At 32.6% G+C, this 22,224-nt stretch overlaps 3 protein-coding genes across 7 annotated transcripts in view; 2 read left to right on the top strand and 1 right to left on the bottom strand.

The window, feature by feature from the left end:
• Positions 1–9,984: 9,984 nt before the first annotated feature.
• LOC141533470 (dystrobrevin beta) overlaps positions 9,985–22,224 on the bottom strand; it is a 633,463-nt gene continuing 621,223 nt past the window's right edge. For all 3 annotated transcript variants that reach the window (XM_074252367.1, XM_074252368.1, XM_074252370.1), the window contains one exon: positions 9,985–10,251. In XM_074252367.1, the coding sequence (XP_074108468.1) occupies positions 10,184–10,251 (68 nt within the window). In that variant the 3' untranslated portion in view covers positions 9,985–10,183. The remainder of the gene's footprint in view (positions 10,252–22,224) is intronic.
• LOC141533443 (uncharacterized) lies at positions 15,959–18,035 on the top strand. The gene is made up of 2 exons (XM_074252335.1): positions 15,959–17,605; positions 17,803–18,035. Exons 1-2 carry the CDS (start codon positions 16,864–16,866, stop codon positions 18,033–18,035), a joined length of 975 nt encoding a protein of 324 aa, XP_074108436.1. The 5' UTR covers positions 15,959–16,863.
• Positions 20,940–22,224, top strand: part of LOC141533473 (uncharacterized) — a 51,814-nt gene continuing 50,529 nt past the window's right edge. For 2 of the 3 annotated variants that reach the window (XM_074252376.1, XM_074252375.1), the window contains exon 1: positions 20,940–21,754. In XM_074252376.1, coding sequence (XP_074108477.1) covers positions 21,319–21,754 — 436 coding nt within the window. In that variant the 5' untranslated portion in view covers positions 20,940–21,318. The remainder of the gene's footprint in view (positions 21,755–22,224) is intronic. The other variant, XM_074252377.1, reaches the window with a different exon arrangement.

Here is a 22,224-nt window from a genome sequence, read left to right as displayed (position 1 = left end):
CCAGCGCGGAGGTCACTGGAACTCCAAAAATTTCCATTGGTACGCTCGAGAAAATCCTCATCGGATAATTGAAAGAGGTCACCAACGTCGGTTCTCAATGAACATGTGGGCGGGGCTATACATTGGAACTCCATGTTTGGTATGTCCATTTTAGGTTCATCTATTTTTATAGTCTTTTATCTAAAATAATCTTTTCGTTTCTAATTTTTTCCTTTTTAATTCAAATAAACAGGTTGGACCTTTTCAATTTCAAGAAAACCTGGATCAAAACGTGTACACTGACTTTTTGGACCGTTGTTTACGTCGTCTGTGTCTGCGATCAGGGATTACCCAGCAGCAATTTAATGAAATGTGGTTTCAGCAAGACGGCGCACCTGCCCATACATCTGGAGCAGCGCAAGCCTGGCTTTGGGCCCATTTCCCTAATCGATACATTGATCGAGGAGGAATTCTCAACTGGCCACCACGATCCCCTGATTTAAATCCACTGGACTTTTTTCTATGGGGGTACTTGAAGTTCAAGATCTATCACCATGCTATTGATAGTGAGATGGAACTCCAACAACGGTTTCAAGATGCTTTGCTAACAGTTACGCCAGAGATGATCACTAATTGTCATCGAAGCCTTTTACGACGTCTTCAAACTTGCGTCGACCAAAATGGTGGCTACATCGAGAATTTAATTCATTAATTTTGAATTTCTCAGAAGTGAACATCTCACTAAGTGTCTTGCCAGACGTCTCACTGGCTGTCTCGACATTCGCTGGCTGTTTCGCCGGACATCTCGCTGGCCTTTTTTATAATAAATTCTCTCGATAATTTATGAACTTTCACTTCATTTCGTATCATTTAGGTAAACTAGATCTTAAATCGATCTTTCTGGAGGTCTCGCGGGTGATTATGCTGACGGTTTTTCTGGGAGTCTCGCTGGAGATCAGGCTGATGATCTCACTGGTGATCACGCTGACTGTATTTCTGAAGGTCTTACTGGAGATCACGCTGACGGTCTCTCTAGAGGTTTCACAGGAGATCACGCTGACGATCTCGCTGGAGATCACGCTGACGGTCTTTCTGGTGATCATGCTGACTGTATTTCTGAAGGTCTCGCTGGAGGTCACGCTGACGGTCTCTCTCGTCGCTGACGGTCACCTACTTCGTCCCGAACTTGTTGCAATTTTTTTTCATGCACTAAGTCAGTGTAAGTGTTTCGCAATGTCGATGGGTCGGGCATTTTTCTCTTCATGTGAGTTTCCAGAAAGTTTACAAATTTGATAAAGTTTAACTTATCAAAAGGAATATCAGCACCCATTAATGATCGCATAGAAAATCAATGAAGGGGTTTGAAAACTTCACGATAGTACCTATAAGATATCGTGGATGGCTTTTGTCAAAAAAATTTATTTGAGTTGAAAACTTTAACTGAAAGAAAGAAAAAAATTCGCATAATTAAGGATATTTGAATAACTTGGGGTAAACGGATGAACGGAGGATATCGTCAGTAATTTTCCAACCTTAGTGTCCCCAAAGATCTCTGAAAAATTCAAACTGCTGTGATTTTTGTTTTCATAGTGTCCCAAAGCTTTAAATTCTTTGTTTTCGCAAAAATCACCATTATGAGCAATTTTTTGATCCTTGTTCATTTTTTCAATGAAAAAAAATTTTTATTTTTCAAAAAAATTTTTATTTTTCAAATCAGAGAGATTGATTTTTTTAAGAAATTTAAATAAGGAAAATAACTTTTTTTTTTAGAAAATTTTTTGTTTCTAAAATTATTTTTTTGAACTTTTTTCTTCAAATTTCGTAAAAAATCAATCTCTAATCAAAAAAAGATTTTTGAGAAAAGAAAATTTTTTATAATAATTTATCAACGGCAAAGTTCGCGTTATTTAGCAGTCTGTCACGAGTTATTGTCTTTTGTTTCTTCAAATAAATACGCTAGTAATTGCTCTGAGTATTTGAAATATATTAAATAGTTCTCGTAATTTTCCAATTCCTCACAATGTATGCCTTAATTTTCTGGCCAAAGCAAAATGCAACAAGTGTTATTCAAACTTTTAATTTATTTCATTAAACATTTTATTTACAACACTGTGCTTCAAATTCTTTTTTTTATTTATCTGAGCAGCACAGACTTGCATTTGTTTACAAGCACATTCACATCTGCAAACGAACCTGTTTTTTTTTGACATATTTTTTATATTTTCATGTTGGATTAGCAATCTAAATTTTATTTTTTATTCAAGCTGCTGTATCCACTCAATAGCGATAAACAAAAAAAAATTTATTTATTACGACCAATCAGAACGCTTGGTTACGCCTATCTTCTCTCTCTCTCTTTTAAAAAAACTAAATTCTCGGCCCTACTCATGACATTTTATCCTAAATTTACCCTGAAAAAAGTTACAAGCACCTCTCGGTGCAAAGCTACAAGTTTCCTCTAAAATGGAGTTACAAATTACAACTTTTTTAAATTGACAATTAAATAACTAATTAATGACTAGTAAATATACAAATACGTTCTAGGTTGTAATTGCGTGTTTTGTTTTTTCTGTAAGAAATCGAACTTTTCAAATTAAATAAATATCGTTTAACTTGAAGTCGTCAGTGTTGCTAAACTTATTTATTATTCTTTTCTATTTTTTTTAATTCCTAAAGCTTGTCTGTGATTGGTCAATTTACATTTTGAATAACTCAAAAACTATGGAGAATATCGAAAAGTGACTCAGGAACTTTATTCTTAGAATCGTTTCCTCTGTCTACAGTTTTCCGCTGTGAAGGTCATTCTGAATCACCCTGTATATATATATATATATATATATATATATATATATATATATATATATATATATATATATATATATATACATTTAAGCGATCTAAGTTTGGGTTAGATTAGATATTCAGAGGGGAAGTATTGTTGTTCCTGAGGGAGACTGCTGCGCATAAATAGGAATAAAGTCCCTTAGTTGATGCTAGAGATTCTGAGTCAAGTATTGAACTGGGGTCATCCGTTGGCATCCATTGTTGCAAATGTTGACGTCGGAGGTGCTCATAGGCAGGGCATTCGACCAGAATGTGTGCTGCAGTTTCTTCGGTAAAAAGATGACATTGAATACATATCTAGTCAGGTTTAAATCTATGTGTTATGCCGTTAAGGGTTAAGTTGAATGCCAGAGCACAAGCTAGTTTGAGCTGAATCTTAAGTTTTTTACTAAGTGGTGTGCATTAATTAGCAATAAACGAGCTGGAGTTAAGTGATTAGCAAGGATAAATTGTAGCATATTCGACTGGTTGTATCTATTGATGTCTAGATTCTTTTAGTAGTCGCGATATTTTCGTAGGATCGTATCTCGTCAACTCAGCCATATGGGAAGAGATAGGTTATCAAGCATTCCATCTTCGTTGATCGGCCTAAGGAGAGTCTTAAAGCGTAAAATCCAATTAAATTTTTCCCGATCGTGTATTTGTGTTTGTGCAAGTCTAAGAAGGCACTTTTTTGGTAGGCGAGAGTCCGGCATCTTAAGGATTCAGATTACCCAGTCTATTGCTTTCTTGACAACCTCCGTGCAGGTATGATTTATACCAATTTGCAGCCTCAGTGCATAGTTGGGAGTACACCTTGGGAGCGTAAGAAGTTTCTTGAAGAAATATAAATGCGCTGATTCAAGTTTTTCCAATATGTTTGGATGCAAAGCCCATATGTGTGCTCGGTAAAGGAGTGTAGCTTTAACCAAACTGCTAAATAACTTCAATTTGCTTGGCCAGATGTCAGATTTGAGGCGAGCTAGAATGGCCAAGACTGCACCTATAGCAATTTTCGCTTTTTTAGTCGCTGCTTCAGCTGCTAGGCACCCTGAAGTGAAAGAGGAAAACGAAATGCCCAGATAGACGTACAATTTAACAATTTCAATGTTCAGGCCTTCGTAAAAAAAAGTACACAGCTTGCAGCTGGGCCTTCCAGAGGCTTTACAAGCTAGAATTTTTGTTTTTTTAATATTTACAACAAGATTCTTTGTATCGCAGTATTTTTCAAGAACTTTCAAGATTTTAGCAAGATTATAGGCTGAATATGTGTTGCGGAATCATTCAAACCTCCCGCAACAAACTGGTAGCACCGAGGCGCCGCTACACAAGCGCCCTCGGGTGTTCTACCTCAACACAACTGGCCCACCGGCAAGCGGCCATACTCCTCATAACACGTGCTAATTGTACGGCGTACACACGCATTTACCGTGACCAGTGCATTTTTGTGTATTTACGAAATCATCAAGCTCATCCACTCAGCTTTACTGAAGCCAACTACAGCATCGCTACTCATCTTATTCACCAGCAATCATTGGCAACTCAGGTACAATTAAGTATTTATTGTAAATCATCTGAGATCACTTTATCACAATCCATACCCACATGCTCCCTCTCCCTCCTACTCATTGTCACATGGCTACTCATGTGTCGCTCTCTCTCATACACATGTACAACAGTCACCTACACTTCTACCTAGCAACGATAATATTACAATTGTCAATAGAAATTCGTCATCATGCGGCAAAATCAAATGCCGCATTGCAGATGTTGCTTGGTGGAGATTGGGGGTGACTGCCACCAGCTCTTGGGCCTGTCGCCATTCCGTGTTCAACGTTGTGTGTTCTATCTCGTATCCCGAGACTCAAGTACTCAATTGAGCTCGTTAGTTTTAAGGCTCATTCGCTCACACTGTGAGAGTTAATTATGTTGTTAATTGATTAATAATCCAGTGACTCTAATTTATACAGCTCATCCAATTAATCATTACTGTGAACTCTACAGACTCAAGCTCAAGCTCTCACTACACTTGCATTCATTCACTCTATCAATCATTACACTCAGTCAATCCAATTTATACGCTCACACTATGACTATTAATTAAGTGTAATTGATTAATCGTCTGGTGACCTAATTCTACAACATTGCTCATATTTCTCGCTCATAATTGCTAGTGTTAATTACATTGTAAATTAATTAACAGTTCAATTGAAGATCAACTTTCTACAACTCATGCTCAGTCTAATTAATATGCATTAATTAATACAACTCAATTAAACTCAATCAACGCGTAATCATGAATTAATGTGATAATTCAAGATCATAACTATGTTCAAAGTGCTCAATATTTGTGAACTATTCAAACTCTGTACAACCAAAGCCATGCCTGTGATTAATTTTAGAATAAATACCATTATAACCACGAATGTGCCTCCTCCATCTTTTAACACCTGGTCCCGGCAAATAAATATTTAATGTTAAGACAATTATCTTACAATATGTAACTGTCGTTGTATCGTCAGCAAATCCAAGGAGCATGATTTCAGTAACTCCGTTTAAGTTTAGACCTTTGCATTCACGGCTTTCAAAAAAAGACACTATGTCACTGATGTAAAAGAGGAAGAGAAGCGGGCTCAGAATTTTTCCTTGTAGTACTCCTTCAGTAACCTCAATCGGTTCGAGAGGATATTATTAGATTTGATAAACAACTTGATGGCGGAATAGAATTTTATGAGAATATTAATAAGCTTAGGACAAATACCAATAGCTGCAAGCTTACTCCAAAGTTTGTCATGAGGAACGGTGTTAAAGGCCCGTTTAAAGTCGATTAACAGGGCCAGAACGAGAGCACCCTTGTGTCTAAGAGATAATTGAAGAATTGATTGGAGAGTGAAGATGTTGTCATCGCAGCTCCTAGATTTACGAAAACCGGCTTTTTCTTCGGGAAGTATGCCATTATCTTCAGCTCAAAACCTCAGCCGTTCATTGATGATGCTGGTAAAAATGTTTACTATACAATCTACCAAAGCGATACCCCGGTAGTTGCATAGGTCTTCTGGGTCACCTTTTTGTACAACATAAAAATGCATACCTTGGACCAGTCTTGCGGTACATCCCCGGTGTCTAGAATCTTATTAAAGAGTGCGAGTAAATCTAGCTTCCAATTCACTGGAAGAGCCTTCAAGAAGTCGTTGGAAATGTCATTAATACCAGGTGCTTTGCCACTTTTAGCCTTGCTTAGACTACGCTGGAGCTCCTTATAAGAAAGAGTTCTTGAGACAGAATTTGTGGGATATGACACATGAAAAAGGGCGCAGGAAGGGTTGCGGGGTGGGTAAATATTCTCATAGAAATCCACTCAGTCTGATAGTAAGATGGTGGAATCGTTATTAGTGCGTGGCTTAGCTAATTTGACTGCACGCCAAAAGTCTAAGGGATTCCTTATATTTGCAAAGAGTGTAGAGATCGAGTTCTGATATATAGATTTCTTGCGCCTTATTAATGCGAAATAAAGTCTCTTAGCTGCGTAAATATAGTTCTACAATAGCGAAGTGGGGCCTTCTTTTTTATAAAAGTGTAGATACCTTAATTAAGACCAGACGCTTGTGATTTTTACATTCGTTACCATACCACATGGCACTGGACGACCTAGAGCCTGATTTAGAGATATGAAACATTTCTAGTGTTTGAGCTGATTGAAAAATTTCATTTTCTAAAGTTTTCTATAGATCTCTGACAGAAGTAGAAACTAAGTCCTGGCCCACTGAAGGGTTCCATTGCATCATCGTACGGAAAGAGTAAAGTTGGCTTGGGTTCCATCTGAGCTGAGGTAGGAAAGACCCCGGTGTAGGAAAAGGTACTATGGCGGACAGTAGTTTAAGAGAGAGAGTCACCGGGAAATGGTCTGATTGTGTAATAATATGGTTGACGGTAAGGTTGCTGGTGTAGTCTAAGCCTATGAAATGGATCCATACCAGGTCAATAGTACTTTTACCCAATGCGTTGCCGAAGGTGAAATTGGCTGGTATGTCCCCGGGTTTTCTGCCGTTTAATAAAATAAAACCATTTTCTTCCATCAACTCGTTCAGAAGTAGACCTTTTTCATTAGTGAAGTTATCCTGTGAGATGCCCTCCTTAACTAGAGGTGAATTTGCAAGCATAAGAGGTTCGGAATGTTGGATTAGACCGACACGGGCATTAAAATCTCCTCCAATAAGTAAAATATCAAAATTGGCTGAGTCTCGAATATCATTCAAGGTTATTTGGAGAGAGTTAGAGGCATTTTTAAAATTAATTGAAGGTTTCCAGTAGGCAGCCTTAGGCTTTAATTGAACGATGGAATTTAGATGGGGGTCAAATGTATAGCTAATGTTGTCCACCTTATCTTTTGGTAGCCAACCTTGACCAGTTTATTTGAAAGCTTTAATCTGCGGGCTTTGTCTCTCAATTTTTTAGCGATGAGGCTTTCCTGGGGGGTTAAGTCATGGTTTACATATACCGGTGGTTTTAAAATAGATTTCTCGGCCATAATTGTTTTTTTTTTTACTGAGCTGTCGCTTAACGTTGCTTTAATAGTATCATTGTTTTTACCAATTATTGTCGCGTTGACGACAGAGTTAGAGACACCAAGATTCGACTGTAGGAAGTTGTTTAAAATGTCACGTTGGTTGCCAGGTGCCATCTTCAAGCCTTCAACAATAATGTTGTTCTTTTTCAAGTGTTTTTCAACAGCATTGATTGAGGCAGAGATGAGCTCATTGTGCAGAGCTTGAGGATTTCTGTTGCAGATTTCTGAGGAGGCAGACGAGGATGATTCAAGAGTACTAACACGGGCTTCTAAAGATCCGATGGATTCTTTTAGCTGGAAGTTTTCTTCGGTAAGGTTATCTAATATTGTTTGAAATTGCCTTACAGTATCAGCTCGAGATGCCTCGATTTTGTATAACAAATTTTCTCCTAGCGAGCTAAACTGCGTTGATGTTTCGCTTCTCATCTCATCCAGTTTCATTGGAACACTTATCATTATTATCGAAGTTATATTGTTGAGAGCGATAATTAAAATTGGTAAATTACTTAATTGAATTATAAGATATGAAATTAGTATAAAAGCTCAGAAAAATTCCGAGGATAGTTACATTACACTTCATAAGTAAGAATTACGTAGCCCTCGTAGAAATTTGGTATTTGGCTATAATCAACTCTTGGTTTATTTTATTTGATTTTCTTTTGATAAAACTTTATGCCCGTTGCCGATATCTTCCTTAATCCTTTCCCTGTAATGTATCATTTGATATTGCGTAAAATATTTCTTGAATAGATTTAATAGTAATAATCTTTGTTTAATAATTAATTCTATTTCCGCCTTATTTTTATTTTCATATCAATTCTTATTTGCATAAAAATTTAGATCACTAATTAATTGCTCGGCGCGGCCTCTGTAGGACATAATTTTAAATGTAATATACTTAAGTTGATGCTAAACCAGGCCTATGCACAGATGATTAATTTTCATTACTATAGGTGCATACTATATATGTGTTTGAGTATTATATATATGTATGTATGTAATAATAATAATAATCTACTTTTTACTTTTATAGATGGGCATATTTTCACAAGGCCGAGTTGATGGCAGCCGTTGCTCATCGACTGTGCTGCCGTCTTTTATGGGTACATTGTACTCATTGGACCCCAGCGCATCCGTCTCACTAACATTTTCAAATTTCTTTCCTTTTCCTGCATTCAAATTGTTATAATCACATATCTGTTCTTACTTTCAAATTGTCTCACTATATTATAATCCACATCTGTTCTCACTTTCAAATTTTTGCACATATCTTTCTTTTATTCTCCATGCTGCTGTGGACCGACTTTTATTTTCTGTACTGCATTTACCCTATTCTTCACCCCTTTCGATCGGTTGGTGGAATAGTGGTGATGGGGAAACCACAAAGAAAACCCATACCAGTACAGTTCGGCTACCGGAGCGACCCCCGACGGTTGGTGTTGAAACTATTCTAACAACCGTCGGGGTTCGAACCCTCGCCTTACGGCATAATGTGCGACCGAAATACCGGGATAATGACTTAGTCTGCTCGGCCATCATGCCGCTTTATATGTATGCATGTATATTGTCCTGGCAATAAATAAATAAACTAAATAAATATATATTATATATGTGACATATACTTTTGACATACATATTTCTTTATTCGGGTACTCTTACATAGTATCGTACAGCTTCTGCTTAAAGAAAAAGAACTATAGTCTATTTTCTAGAGAAGGAGCCGTACAAATGGTAGACGGTGGTGCTTGTCCAACCTACCAGAACTAAACTCTCACCCATACAGCCTTACAACGAATTTTTATGAGCTCTTTTCCCACGTGACTCATACCTAGATTCATCTATACTCCAAGCCGGGAAAGGATTAACATTTGATAGAATTTTCACAAAATTTTTGTGAAATAACACTCGAGAACATTATTAATGAATTTCAGTTAGCAATACTCCATAACTTATTAGAAAATTTAATGTCATTATTCTGGAGTAATTATATAATTTTAATTCTGCTAATAAGAGTAATATTTAGAATTGAGATTGGAATATGATTGAGATTAGACTTGTAATTTTATAATCTACGTGTGTGGAAAATAATCATAGAGTGAATGTTAATTGTATTCCCATGGACTTATATTTAAGTGTGTCAGATGAAGTTATTTGTTGAGTGGATTGATGACGCTTTATTAAAATAGACGTTAACACATTTTCTTGATACTCGGAACCCATGAGAGACTAAATGAAGATCAACGTAGACTATAAACAAGAATCAGAATTCACTTGAACTAAATGCTGTTCTAACGAAATTAAAGGTTAGACTAGTGTAATATCTGATGCTTGCACTAAAACTCTGGCAGACTTGAATATTTTCATTGTTATTTTTACGCATAAAGAAAAAACTGTAGGTATCTATGATACAGCGACATTACTAAATATAGATATCGTCAATATGATTTTTATAATTAGACAAGAATTGTACTTACGTTTAACAAAATTAAAAAAGTTAAATAACCTTTTGTAGAGCATGATACAATGTTGAAAAGTTAAATTAATGCTTTATATAATTATTATAATACACAAAAAATTTGAAACGTTAATCGTTTAGTTTATTGACGAGTTGAGCAATGAAAAATTCATAAACTTCAATTCACTTAGATGAAATAAAATCCATCAAATTTATTTTAAGGTTCATATTATTCTTAACTGTATGAACATATTAAGTTTATTTTCTTCTTTTCTCAATGGTGATGTCAAAAATTGTTCCATTATGAATAATTAATGAAGAGAATATCCAAAAAAAACATTTTTTTTTTTTTTGAGAAGTTATGGATCGTCATGCTGGAAATTTACTTCTGTATCATTATCTTTCTCGATTACTTTACTTTCAAGACCTGAAAGCATAAATTTTATCTGTCAATTATTGATTGAAGTAAGAGTTACACGGAAAAAAGTAGACTGTAATAAATAATAGTCGAGTTGTAATAAGTAATGATCAACTGATAAAAATCACTATTTCAAACAGTAAAATCGTGATTTTACTAGTCACTATGTAATATTTATTATTCAAATGCTACAATTTATTGTTTACACGCTAAATAATACTATTTCAAACAGTAATATTCGCTATGTGAAAGTCGAGAATGTTAAAGTATAATTAGTAAGAACTTTGACTTTGATACTTATAATTTGGTATGTAAAAAATGATCGTATGATATGGAAAAAATATAAACTACAGTTAGTAAATTTCTATAAAAGCAACGTCAATATTCACAAAGTAAAATGGTAAATTTTAAACGCAACGCTAAAGATGAAACTGTAATTATTGATGTGCTTGGACGGGTAAAATATACATTTTAAAAGTAGAATTTTTACTGTTTCAAACGTTAAATTCTCCCAGAGTGTAGGACCTTCGCCTTCTCTTCATTTGTAAAGTTAGTGCTCTTGCAGAGCATTAGCATATACTACAGTCGAACCGCGTTGTGAGTCCGGCTTGTTTTCTTTGTTTTTTAGCCAGACACGCGTTAATAAGAGAGAGACACAAGGAGGGCTCATAACGCAACTCGAGTATCTTTTTTGCCAATGCGCATGATTTTTTTAACACGTGTTGGACAACGCCGACACTAACACTGCCAAGATAGCCAGAAATACGTGGTTAATAAAACTCCTGACAAAAATGTTCCTCCAACGTTCATATAGCGTTGCGGTTAGGTGATAGTCTCGCGTGCGTTAAGGTTACTATTCGAAACTCGGTTAGGGTAATATTTTTCTGAATTTATTTTGAAGGCAAGCGTAAAACTTCTTCACAATGAATGAATGCGAATGTGATTGAAATCTTATCCCCTCCTCCAGCTCCTCTAAAAACTGCGAAAATAAAAAAAGTAAAAAAAAAAAAATTATTAATTAAACAAAAAAAAAAACAAAAAAAAGACAAAGTAAAAAAAATTTGTTTATTTATAGTTTTTTTTTATTGTTAATTTTTTTGTTAATCCCAATAGCAAATTTAATAAATTATATCCGAAAATAATATTTAAAACTATAAAATTTAAGTAGTCAGGGTTGTTATTTACTATTATTATTGTTAAAAATTACTTGGCGTGATATTATAAAATACATATCAACATAGCGATTTTTACTGTTTGAAACTGTAAAATTCATAAAACCACTGTTGTTATTTACTATAGTCATAGGCACAATTTACTCGGTACGATAGTATAGACTACACATTGAAACGGCAATTTTTACTGTTTGAAACTGTAATTTTTAAAGGTGAAAGAGTCGTTATTTACTATAGTGACCGCTACTAATCACTTATTTTGGATATTAAATTCTAAATTGTGGCTATTATACTTTCTACATTTAGATTTGTAATATTTACATTTTTGCCACCCCGATGTCCACTGTACAGTTTAAAAATGTAAAAAGTAACCGGAATCCGAGTGAATTTTACAGTTTACTTTTTTCCGTGTAGGAAATTCATAAAAAGACAATTTTATGTTAATGTAACCAAATGTGTTGCTAGGTTGCCAAATAGTTTGCAGTGATTTGAGATGAAAAGGTCAAAGGAGTCATGTGAGTTCACAGTTTGAATACTATGCATTTCAAATTAACGAGATGTGGCTGAAATGGCCAGAGGGGTCAACCGTTGAACCAATTTTTTTTTCTTTTTATCAAAACCGTTATAATTCTTAAACCGTTTAAAACGAAAAGTTTTTATCAACTTATCCCCGCAGGGCATTAAATTTCGTTAACAAATGTCGACACTCAGGATTTTTAAAAATATCTGTTGAATTTTCTGAATCAGTAGCGAATCAGATAGTTTGATCAATAAAAATGCATAAACAAATTAAAAATGCTGTCATTTTTCATTTTCTGCATGAGTGAGGAAAGAAAAAAAAAGGGCTTTTCGTGATTATCCAAAAATCAAGCGTTCAATTTGTAACAGTTTTACCTACTCAGGTTGGCCCCTAATCAATTTTATAAATGAATAAACAAAACTAACAACAATACAATTATCAGGGTGCCACCAGGACTTTTAATCACGGTTCCTGGAACCGGTCCAGAGCTGAGAAAACTTAATCTTAGGATAGAGAGAGTGGAGGAAGGTGCTGTTGAATAATAAATAATTAATTAACAAGATCGATCGATATTTATTAACAATAAAAAATTAACAAACTTAACAAAGTTTGACTTAAAACTAGTTAACAAAATTCACTCACGTACACACTAACCACACTTAACAATATCTTAATCTCGACGAGCCCCTCCCGGCGTCTACCCGTCGATTTCTAACACGTGCCCCTCCCGGCGTCTACACGTGACGGGCCCCTCCCGGCGTCTACCCGATTTCTAAACCTACAATCACCCGCACAGAGACGAATCATATACCGGGCTCGTTAACTCGGCTCACAGGAGTAACAGCCCAGCGACGAAACATAAACCTAGATACTCCTGCAGCTTATACACACTTTACTACAGAACAACAGCCCAGCGACGAAACATAGACCTAGATGTTCTGCAGCACACTCTCATGACCCACTCCAGCTACAGCAGTAACGGCCCAGTGACGAAACATAGACCTAATCACTCTGAAACTCACACATAACCCACACTTGTCTCACACTCACACTGCTGACTTCACTTTACTTGATTTTTATTTTATAAATTTTATTTTAATAAAAATTGACTGTAACTAATTTTAATTAAATATTTTAAATTAAATTATTCAATCATTAGTAATTTACTAAAACGACAAACAATATTCAATTGACAACCAATTTCTAACTATTACCATTCTCAAATTCCAATTGTTAATTTTAATTCCGTTGAAATATTAGATGGATTAAAATTCCTAAGTTATTATTTCGAATGAGAGGCTTAATACCTTGAATTAGCTTTTGTTAAATAAATTAATCACAATATAAATCTTTACAATCACTTCAAAATTATTAACACAAGTTTTATTAATTAATTCTGACTAAGTTTTTACTGTGACAATTTTTGACTCAATGACCGATTTCTTGGACTTAATGTCCACGCCGATAATTATCAAGTTTCAGTAATTTTAATTTGACTACTTCACGGACTTAATCCCCAAAAATTACTAAATTTCCACGTGATATAAAATAATTAGTTTTACAATAAAATATTTTCAATAAATGATTCCTAATATAATATTCTTAATAATTTTCCAATCTATATTATTTTCAATTAATAATTTTCCTAATATAAAATATTCTTACTAATTAATTCTTAATATAAAATATTATCAATAATTTGCTATTAGTTTTATCTATTATAAAAAATTCGACACAAGTCGAAATATTCAAATTTTATTTGCTAGAATATTCGCTAGCTGTTTTGCTTGACCTTGGGTATTGGAATTTACTGCGACACAAAAATTGACACTTGACCAAAATTCCACGAATAAAAATTTATCGATTTTTTTCAATGACAAAAATCAATCAATTTTACTATGTTAATTGTTATAAAAATTACAATAAAATTAACGAAATTTTCGGATGTTAATTAATTAATTGATAATTTTTAGTTATTAAATTTTCCCGCAAGGTCGATTGAGAGATTTTCGGGTATAAGCCCCCATGATAATCACTAAATCCAGAACTAGCAAATGTTCCACAATTAATCTATTAATAATCGTCCATTAAACGATCCATAATAATTAAATAGGAGAAGTAACTGGGCATTCGGTAAACCGCGGTCCACTTCTCTCCCACAGAGTAATAATTGATACCTTGACGAACAAAACGATGATCTACCTTACTCGTTGAGGATGAAGTCCTAGTTGTAGTTGGCTTCCTTCGTCTCGTCACTACTCTCGGGAACGGTCCTTCTTGATTTCCGTGGCACTCAGTCTGGCGGTCACACTACTTCTCCCTTTTCCACTGCACGGCTCACCTATTTTAACCCAAACTCACCCCCTCCTATTCTCCGTTTAGGCCCGAAGATCGAGACGCGCCAGTGCTATGTCGAATAATTATCGATATCCGGTGACTTATCGATTGAGGGTAATTTTACCCTGTTACAAATTGAATAAAAAAGCGCCATTTCGCCACACAAGAGATAAAAAGTAGATTTTGTAGAGGAGATAAGATAAATTATTCAACTAATATTTACATTTACAAACACTGTAGTACAGTATGCCGTTTGCTTTTTAGTCGCCCCTATTATTTATTTAGGGTGCCACTGGATTTTTAGACTCAGTATCCAAAACTGGTCCAGAACATAGAGTAATTCTAGAGGGTCGTAAGAGATTGCTAAAAGAAACCAAAATTTGAATACAAAAATTTACTTCATAAAATTATATATTTGTACAATCCTTTTACAATTGAAATAAGGCCTTACAACAATTGATAGAAATTCATAGGATAATCACACACGAATGAAGAACAAATTTGAAATTAGCGTTAAAAGTTTCAGTTAAAGTAATTGCAGGTCTCATAAGTGAAGTTGAAATCAACCTAGCTTAAAGAGCGACGAATTTAGCTATTATTGATAATTCTAGTAAATTTTATATCTGTAACAACTGTATTCAAAGAAGGTCAACTTTTTGACAATTATTACTCCCGCACTCTTATGCTAGGGAGGACTTTTGTAAGGTCCCATTTGAAATGATTTCTACATTATAAATAAAAGGTTCTAACAAAACTTTAAGTACCTGAAAACTTTTGTTTGAAAATGAGAGATTTTCATTATTCACACCCTCGCGATTCCTTTAGGGGTTAGAATACAAGAAAATTCATTCTCAGTTGAACTTGACATGATACTTAAAAATTCTTACTAGATTTGGAATCTGTAGAAATTACAGTTTGGAAATTAAAACTTCAGATTTTAACATCCACCCCCGCGATCCTTATCGGAAGTGGAATTTTATTAAATCTGTTTTGAGATGATCTTTTCACGATAAATGAAAGATTGCTACGAAATTTACAGCTTTCAGAAGCTATCTTTGGAACTTAAGATTTTATCTATATATTATATATATATATATATATATATATATATATATATATATATATATATATATATATATATATATATATATATATATTAGGATGTTTCAAAAAAAGACGAATTTTTTTTTTCTTTTGGTGTCTAAAAATTGATAGTATACCTAAAAACAAAAATTTTGGCGCCCATGTGAGCTCTTAATATCAATAGTAAGATTTGCCTGTATCCATTTCTTTATTTTCCATTTAAATAACACGGGAAAAACTTTTTAATTTTTATTACTTTGGAACGGTTCATCGTAACAACAATCTGAAAAATGATATTAGTAAGAAATTTTACGCTCTACAAAAAACGTTTGAAGACCAAAGTTCCTCAGATTAACGGCTTCAAAGATATCCGCGGTCAAAGATAACACTAATAAAAAATTTATAATATTTTCCAATAAAACTACAAAAAAAATATCATATGCTATATTTTTATTATATTTTATGTTAAATTACTTTAATTCCGTTAACCTGAGACTGTAAACTTTTTTTTTTTACTAATTAATTCAATACTTAACTCACGAAATGCACTAATATATAAATATAAACGTTAAAAATGTCACATAAATGATTTTTTGGTCTTTCTTATAACAAATTTATTTTATATTTTAGAAAATTTATAAATTTTTGTAAGAGGAAAATGTAAAGTTTCTTATTACACAAACTCATGAAACACTCATCATTGCATATTATTCAAAATAATATGAAAATTCTGTAAATACGTTAAATCAATTAAATCTACTATAAAACTTGATCAAATGTTTTTTATTTGAGAAATATCAACAAAGCATTATTTAGCTCTGTTGGTACAGAGTATTATACTCATTTAATTTGAGTGTTGTAGCTAATAAGCTCTGTGTTGGTAAGCCTGGTTGTTCGGTACTAACTTCATTTAGTTGCTTTGCTCTCAACGCTTTACTATATCTTCTCGTCATTGTCTTTGTTCATTGATACTGACTGTTTTTTCAATCCGTTATATTATTAATTTAATTAGTTGAAATGTATTAGTTATAAATTTTGTGACCATAATGGTGAAAACAGTGTACTTGATTGGTGATGTGTTAAGTGAATTAGTTGGAAAAAAATTACTCTCTCTGAAAGAGGTTATGTCGCTTTTATTTTATTATCTTGATACGAAAAATTTTTCAGTTAAAGAAAGTATATCAATCACTATCAACAAAGTTTTTGAAATTTGGTGTTCGGCACAAATCCCGACAAGAGAGAAAAGATCTGATTTTTTGAAACTAATCTCAAATCACAATCGATGGAAGAATTTACAAAAAAACCGTAAAATGAAAAAGTCAAAGTCTCAAAAAAAAAAAGGAATCCGTTTTTCAGGATGAATTAAATAAACTATTTGATGTAGCTCATGCGGATGTTTTAAATATACTGGACAAAGAAAAAAGATTATTTTATTTGGGACAAAAATCTTCCAGTCGACGTGGTTTTATTTCATATAATTCTCAACCAATTTTAGAAGATGTCGAAGACATGGATGTTGATATCAGCAATTATGATAATAATAACAATAATACTGATAATAATAGTGAAGAGAACATTGATAGCAATGATAAAAACTGTAATAATAATGGTAATGATAGTAATAATAATGTCGGAGAGTTTGATAACGACAATGTCAACTATTATTGTGCAGTTGAGACTGATGATGTTGCTAATCATAAAATATCAAGTCATCCATCTCAATTATCCCAGAAATCTTTGGAAAGTAATACTTCTCGTATAATCTCTGATTATGAAGATGAAATGCCAAAACAACAAGTTCCAAAAATTGATATAATGACACCAGAACTTGCTGCGGTTTTGGATAGAGCTGACGTGACTAGTAGGATGGCGACTTACATTATTGCTCCTTTATTATCTAGCTTGAACATTGATTGTGCAAGCGTAAACTTTTGTCATGTGACTATTCACCGAGTAAGGGAAAAATTCCGGAAAGAAGCGGCGTTAAATCTGAAGACTAATCTGGAAACTGACAATTATGTACTACATTTTGATGGAAAACTGTTATCAGATATTACAGGTACAGAACAAGTTGACCGGCTTCCGATTATTTTATCATCATCAGGTAAATTTCAACTGTTAGGAGTTCCTAAACTAGAATCTGGGACTGGACAAAACCAAGCTTCGGCTATTATTAAAACAGTAAAACAATGGGATATTAATACTGATAACATCAAAGCATTGTGTTCTGATACTACGGCGTCAAATACGGGTAAATAATTTATTAATAAAAAAAATATAATATGGTTAATTACCGTAATGTTTAAATGCTAAATCAAATGAGATTTTTAGTATTAACCATTAATTTCCAAGTTATGAGTTATTTTTTTTTTTTCAAATTGAAAAGATTTCTCCGTACTACCCTAAAAAATCGATACTTCACTAGCAATTCTCATTTTATTTTTTCAGGAATCAGAAATGGTGCGTGTGTATTAGTAGAAAAGGCTCTTAGTAGAAAACTGTTGTACTTGCCATGCCGACACCATATTTTTGAAATTGTTCTTCGAAGTGCATTTGAAGTATACTGGCCTGCTTCGTCTGGCCCAAACGTTCCAATTTATCAGAGATTTAAAAAGAAGTGGGATGAAATTGACCAATCAAACTTTACGGCTGGTATTTGTGACAAAAAGTTTTGGAAGTAATAACACCAATCAAAGATGAGATTTTGAAATTCGTTAATAATCAAATAGAAGTAAAATTTTTTAATCCAGCGCTGAAGAATTATTAACTGACGTGAAAGTGGAAAAGAAAAATGTATAAAGTTCAGTATAATTGAGGAGCTGATTTTCAAAAGGGTATCTTTTCATATTTTAAAATACCAGTTTTCTGAACTTTTAAATACTAATTACTTTGAGAATTATGAACATTTATAAATGAAAATCGAATTGCAGCTTCATAACCGATTGTACTTTATAGCTAAATTAAAAAAAGTTCATTACAAATATTTATAATTGAAGATAACTAGTTTTTTGTCTCGATTAATCAAAAATCAAAAGATACCCTTTTGAAAATAAGCTCCTCAATTATCAATTTTACTCTGATTAATTAACTTGCCGTCGTGATTAAAAATATTGAAAATCAGTTTCACATGACTGTTATACTTTCAATCATCTTTAACGATTAAAATTGCGTTAGTAAAATATTTTACAATTTTTACCTCACATCAGTTAATAATAATTAGTCTTCTCAACTTTGAAATTGCGATATAATCAATTTCATTTTGACTTATAACTTTTTTTGTAGATGGATCATTGTCGAGACGATTACCGTGAACTTCTGGAATTATCATTAATATTTTTGGGTACTACTACCACAAATATTACATTTAAGCATCCTGGACCGGTCCATCATGCAAGGTGGATGGCTAAAGCAATATATAGTTTAAAAATTTTTTTATTCAGAAATGAATTTCATCTTACTAAATCGGAAATAGATGGATTACGAGAACTTTGTTTATTTATCATAATATTCTATTTAAAAGCTTGGTTCACTGCGCCGTGTGCTATAACAGCACCTAATAATGATTTAACTTTGATTAAAGAATTAATTTCATATGAAAGATTTAATAATAGTCTTTCACAGACATGTTCACAAAAATTAGCCGATCACTTGTGGTATTTAAACAACGAGCTGTCTGTTTTATCTCTCTTTGATAAAAATGTTTCAATTGGAACAAAAAAAAGAATAGTTCATGCTCTTAAAAACTGTGAAGCCAATGAAACTACAACAAATCGCTTTATAATAGATAAGAAAAATTTAGAGTCATTATTAAATAAAGATCTTAGTCAATTTGTGTCTATGAGATCGATTAATATATTTGAATCGTTTGATTTGTCGTATGAGTTCATTGATGAGGATGTTACTTTGTGGCCTCAGAATCCGAATTTCTTAGAAAACTTGGAGTATTTCGGGAAACTTCAAGTTGTGAATGATGTAGCAGAACGGGGCGTGGCATTGATAGAGCAGTATAATCGATGCTTAACGAAAAATGAAGAACAGCTTCAATATTTGTTGCAAGTAGTGACAGAACATAGAAAACAATATCCTAATTGCAATAGAAGTAATTTTATAAAACTGTAATATTTTCAAGTTGAAAAATTGTTGTAACAAGTTGTAAATATAGTTTTTTGTTATAAAGAATTAATTGTTCAATTAAATTTCTTAATATTTAGTAAAAATAAAAAATAAATTTGTTATAAAAGAGAACAAAAAATCATTTATAAGATATTTTTAACGTTTATATTTATATATTAGTGCATTTCGTGAGTTAAGTATTGAATTAATTAGTAAAAAAAAAAGTTTACAGTCTCAGATTAACGGAATTGAAGTAATTTAACATAAAAAATAATAAAAATATAGCATATGATATTTATTTTGGAGTTTTATTGGAAAATATTATAAATTTTTTATTAGTGTTATCTTTGACCGCGGATATCTTTGAAGCCGTTAATCTGAGGAACTTTGGTCTTCAGTCGTTTTTTGTAGAGCGTAAACTTTCCTACTAATATCATTTCTCAGATTGTTGTTACGATGAACCGTTCCAAAGTAATAAAAATTAAAAAATTAAAAAAAATTTTTCTCGTGTTATTTAAATGGAAAATAAAGAAATGGATACAGGCAAATCTTACTATTGATATTAAGAGCTCACATGGGCGCCAAAATTTTTGTTTTTAGGTATACTATCAATTTTTAGACACCAAAAGAAAAAAAAATTCGTCTTTTTTTGAAACACCCTAATATATATATATATATATATATATATATATATATATATATATATATATATATATATATATATATATATATATATATATAGGGTGCTTTTTTTTGCGACTATTTTTTTTTTCACTCCCATCCCGAAATTTTGTTGGAAATACACCCAAAAAAATTCCCTGAAAGCCCTTAATATTAATATTAAGTACTCCTATACAGCGTGTGAAGATTTCCCATTTGAAATATACGAGAACTTTCATTTTTTTTTTTTAATTTCTATAGCTCAGTGGCATTTCATAGCATCGCTTTGACCATGGACGGGTTTTTTTCAGAATTGAATGCTCTACAAAAGTGTCCATTGTCGCGAAGTCGTAACTCATACTGGTGGGGTAGTACGGACCACCAAACCGAATTTTTCATAGAATTCTTGTTTTTTTACTCATTATCTCATAAACAACAAGACATACAGAAAAAATGTAGATGATAATTTTGTAGAAAATTCAATTCTCTACAAAAAAGGTCCTTACCACCAAATCACTAAGATCGATATTTTCTGAGATATTAGTCATTGAAGTTTACGTAGCATTGAATTTCCACAAAATGTTGAATCAAATCTTAAAAAATATTGATTTTTTCATTCGTATCATAATTATAATTAGTAATTACTTATTGATTAAGTTCCAAATTCAACGAAAAAAATTTTTAATTTTATTTTTCTGAAGTTTTTTATTCTTAAATAAATTTCTCATTTAAATCACACCATAATATTTGAATTTATCATTTAATAATTCAATTTTAATGAAATTCTAGCTAAAAATATATTGTGTATGATCATTACGAAGAATATGGGATGTTTCTTTGTTGCTGTGTATTGTGATACTGATTAATTGCGGTTTATTTTTATTGCTCTAGTAGTACTACTGAGCTTTCACTTGACCTTGAATGCGTTCAACAAATTTCCCCTTTAATTGCAGCGCTTTCTTTGTTTTCGCGTACTAATCCCGCGAGAGTAAGAACAATGCTTAGTGTGTATTGATCAGTGTGACGCCGTTGTATGTATACTTTGTTAAATTTGAGGTTAGATCGACTTTAACAATCATTAAAATGAGTTAAAAAATTGGTAATAAAACTTGGAATTATTTAACTGGATTTGAAAGAAGCCAAATAAATAATAATAAGCTGCCTTCGTATCGTGACTTACTGAATTTGTTTATGTATAGACATCAGTCTTTAAAATTAACTATTCGAAATAGTGCTACTAGTGTTATTAACGATACTAATACTATTTGGGCTAGTTTCAAGATTCCAACTATACGTCCTCAGCACAGTCTTGCGAAGTTGGAAAAATTTTATGCCAAATATATAAAAGTGAAGACACATCATAAGAGGGAAAAAAGATCGAAAGCACAAAAACAGAATGTTGAAAAGTTTAACCAAAAACTAGATAAATTGTTCGATATTCCCAATTCCACAATGGTTAAGAATTTGCCAAAAGAGCAGCAACAATTTCTGAATGAGTGTCAAAAGGGAAAAAGCAATCTTCACTCACCCGTTACTACTTTCTTGCCGGTGGAAACTTTTCAGAATAAATCTGATACTGAACAGGAGATAGCAAATGAAGATAATGAGAAAAATACAGACGAATTTGGTTAGTTTCTTCTCACATACAACTATAAATTATCAAGCTCAACAATCAATCATTTTTTAATAATCGAAAACAATTTCTTATAATTTAGACTCATATTTTTTCTACTTACTTGTAAAATTTAATTCGCATTAAAATTCTAATTTTCTTAACCTCATTTTCTGAAAATTGAATTCTATATAATTTTTCAATATTTTAAAATTTGTTTCTAGATTCATAACTTTTTTTTCTAATTATTAGTCTATCATTTTTGGTAAAATTTCTATCAAGTAAATCTGAATAAGTGAGATAAATCAAAATTTATTTAATTTAATCTAACGCGCCAAAAGAAGTATAACTTCAAAAATTTTGTTTTCGATTTTTTTGCAGTCGAAAATCCCCACGCTATTAAAACATTGAAGTCACTGTAACCAATAAATTTACAATACATATCATTTTATCTTATTTTTATTGGGGAAAATTGACGGAAACTC

Source organism: Cotesia typhae, unplaced genomic scaffold (assembly GCF_013202065.1).
Source record: "Cotesia typhae breed Kobodo isofemale line unplaced genomic scaffold, CoteBio_Ctyphae contig_9, whole genome shotgun sequence".
Lineage (NCBI taxonomy): Eukaryota > Metazoa > Arthropoda > Insecta > Hymenoptera > Braconidae > Cotesia > Cotesia typhae.
Note: the sequence above shows the minus strand (reverse complement) of the source record. Positions and strands in the feature narration are given on the sequence as shown.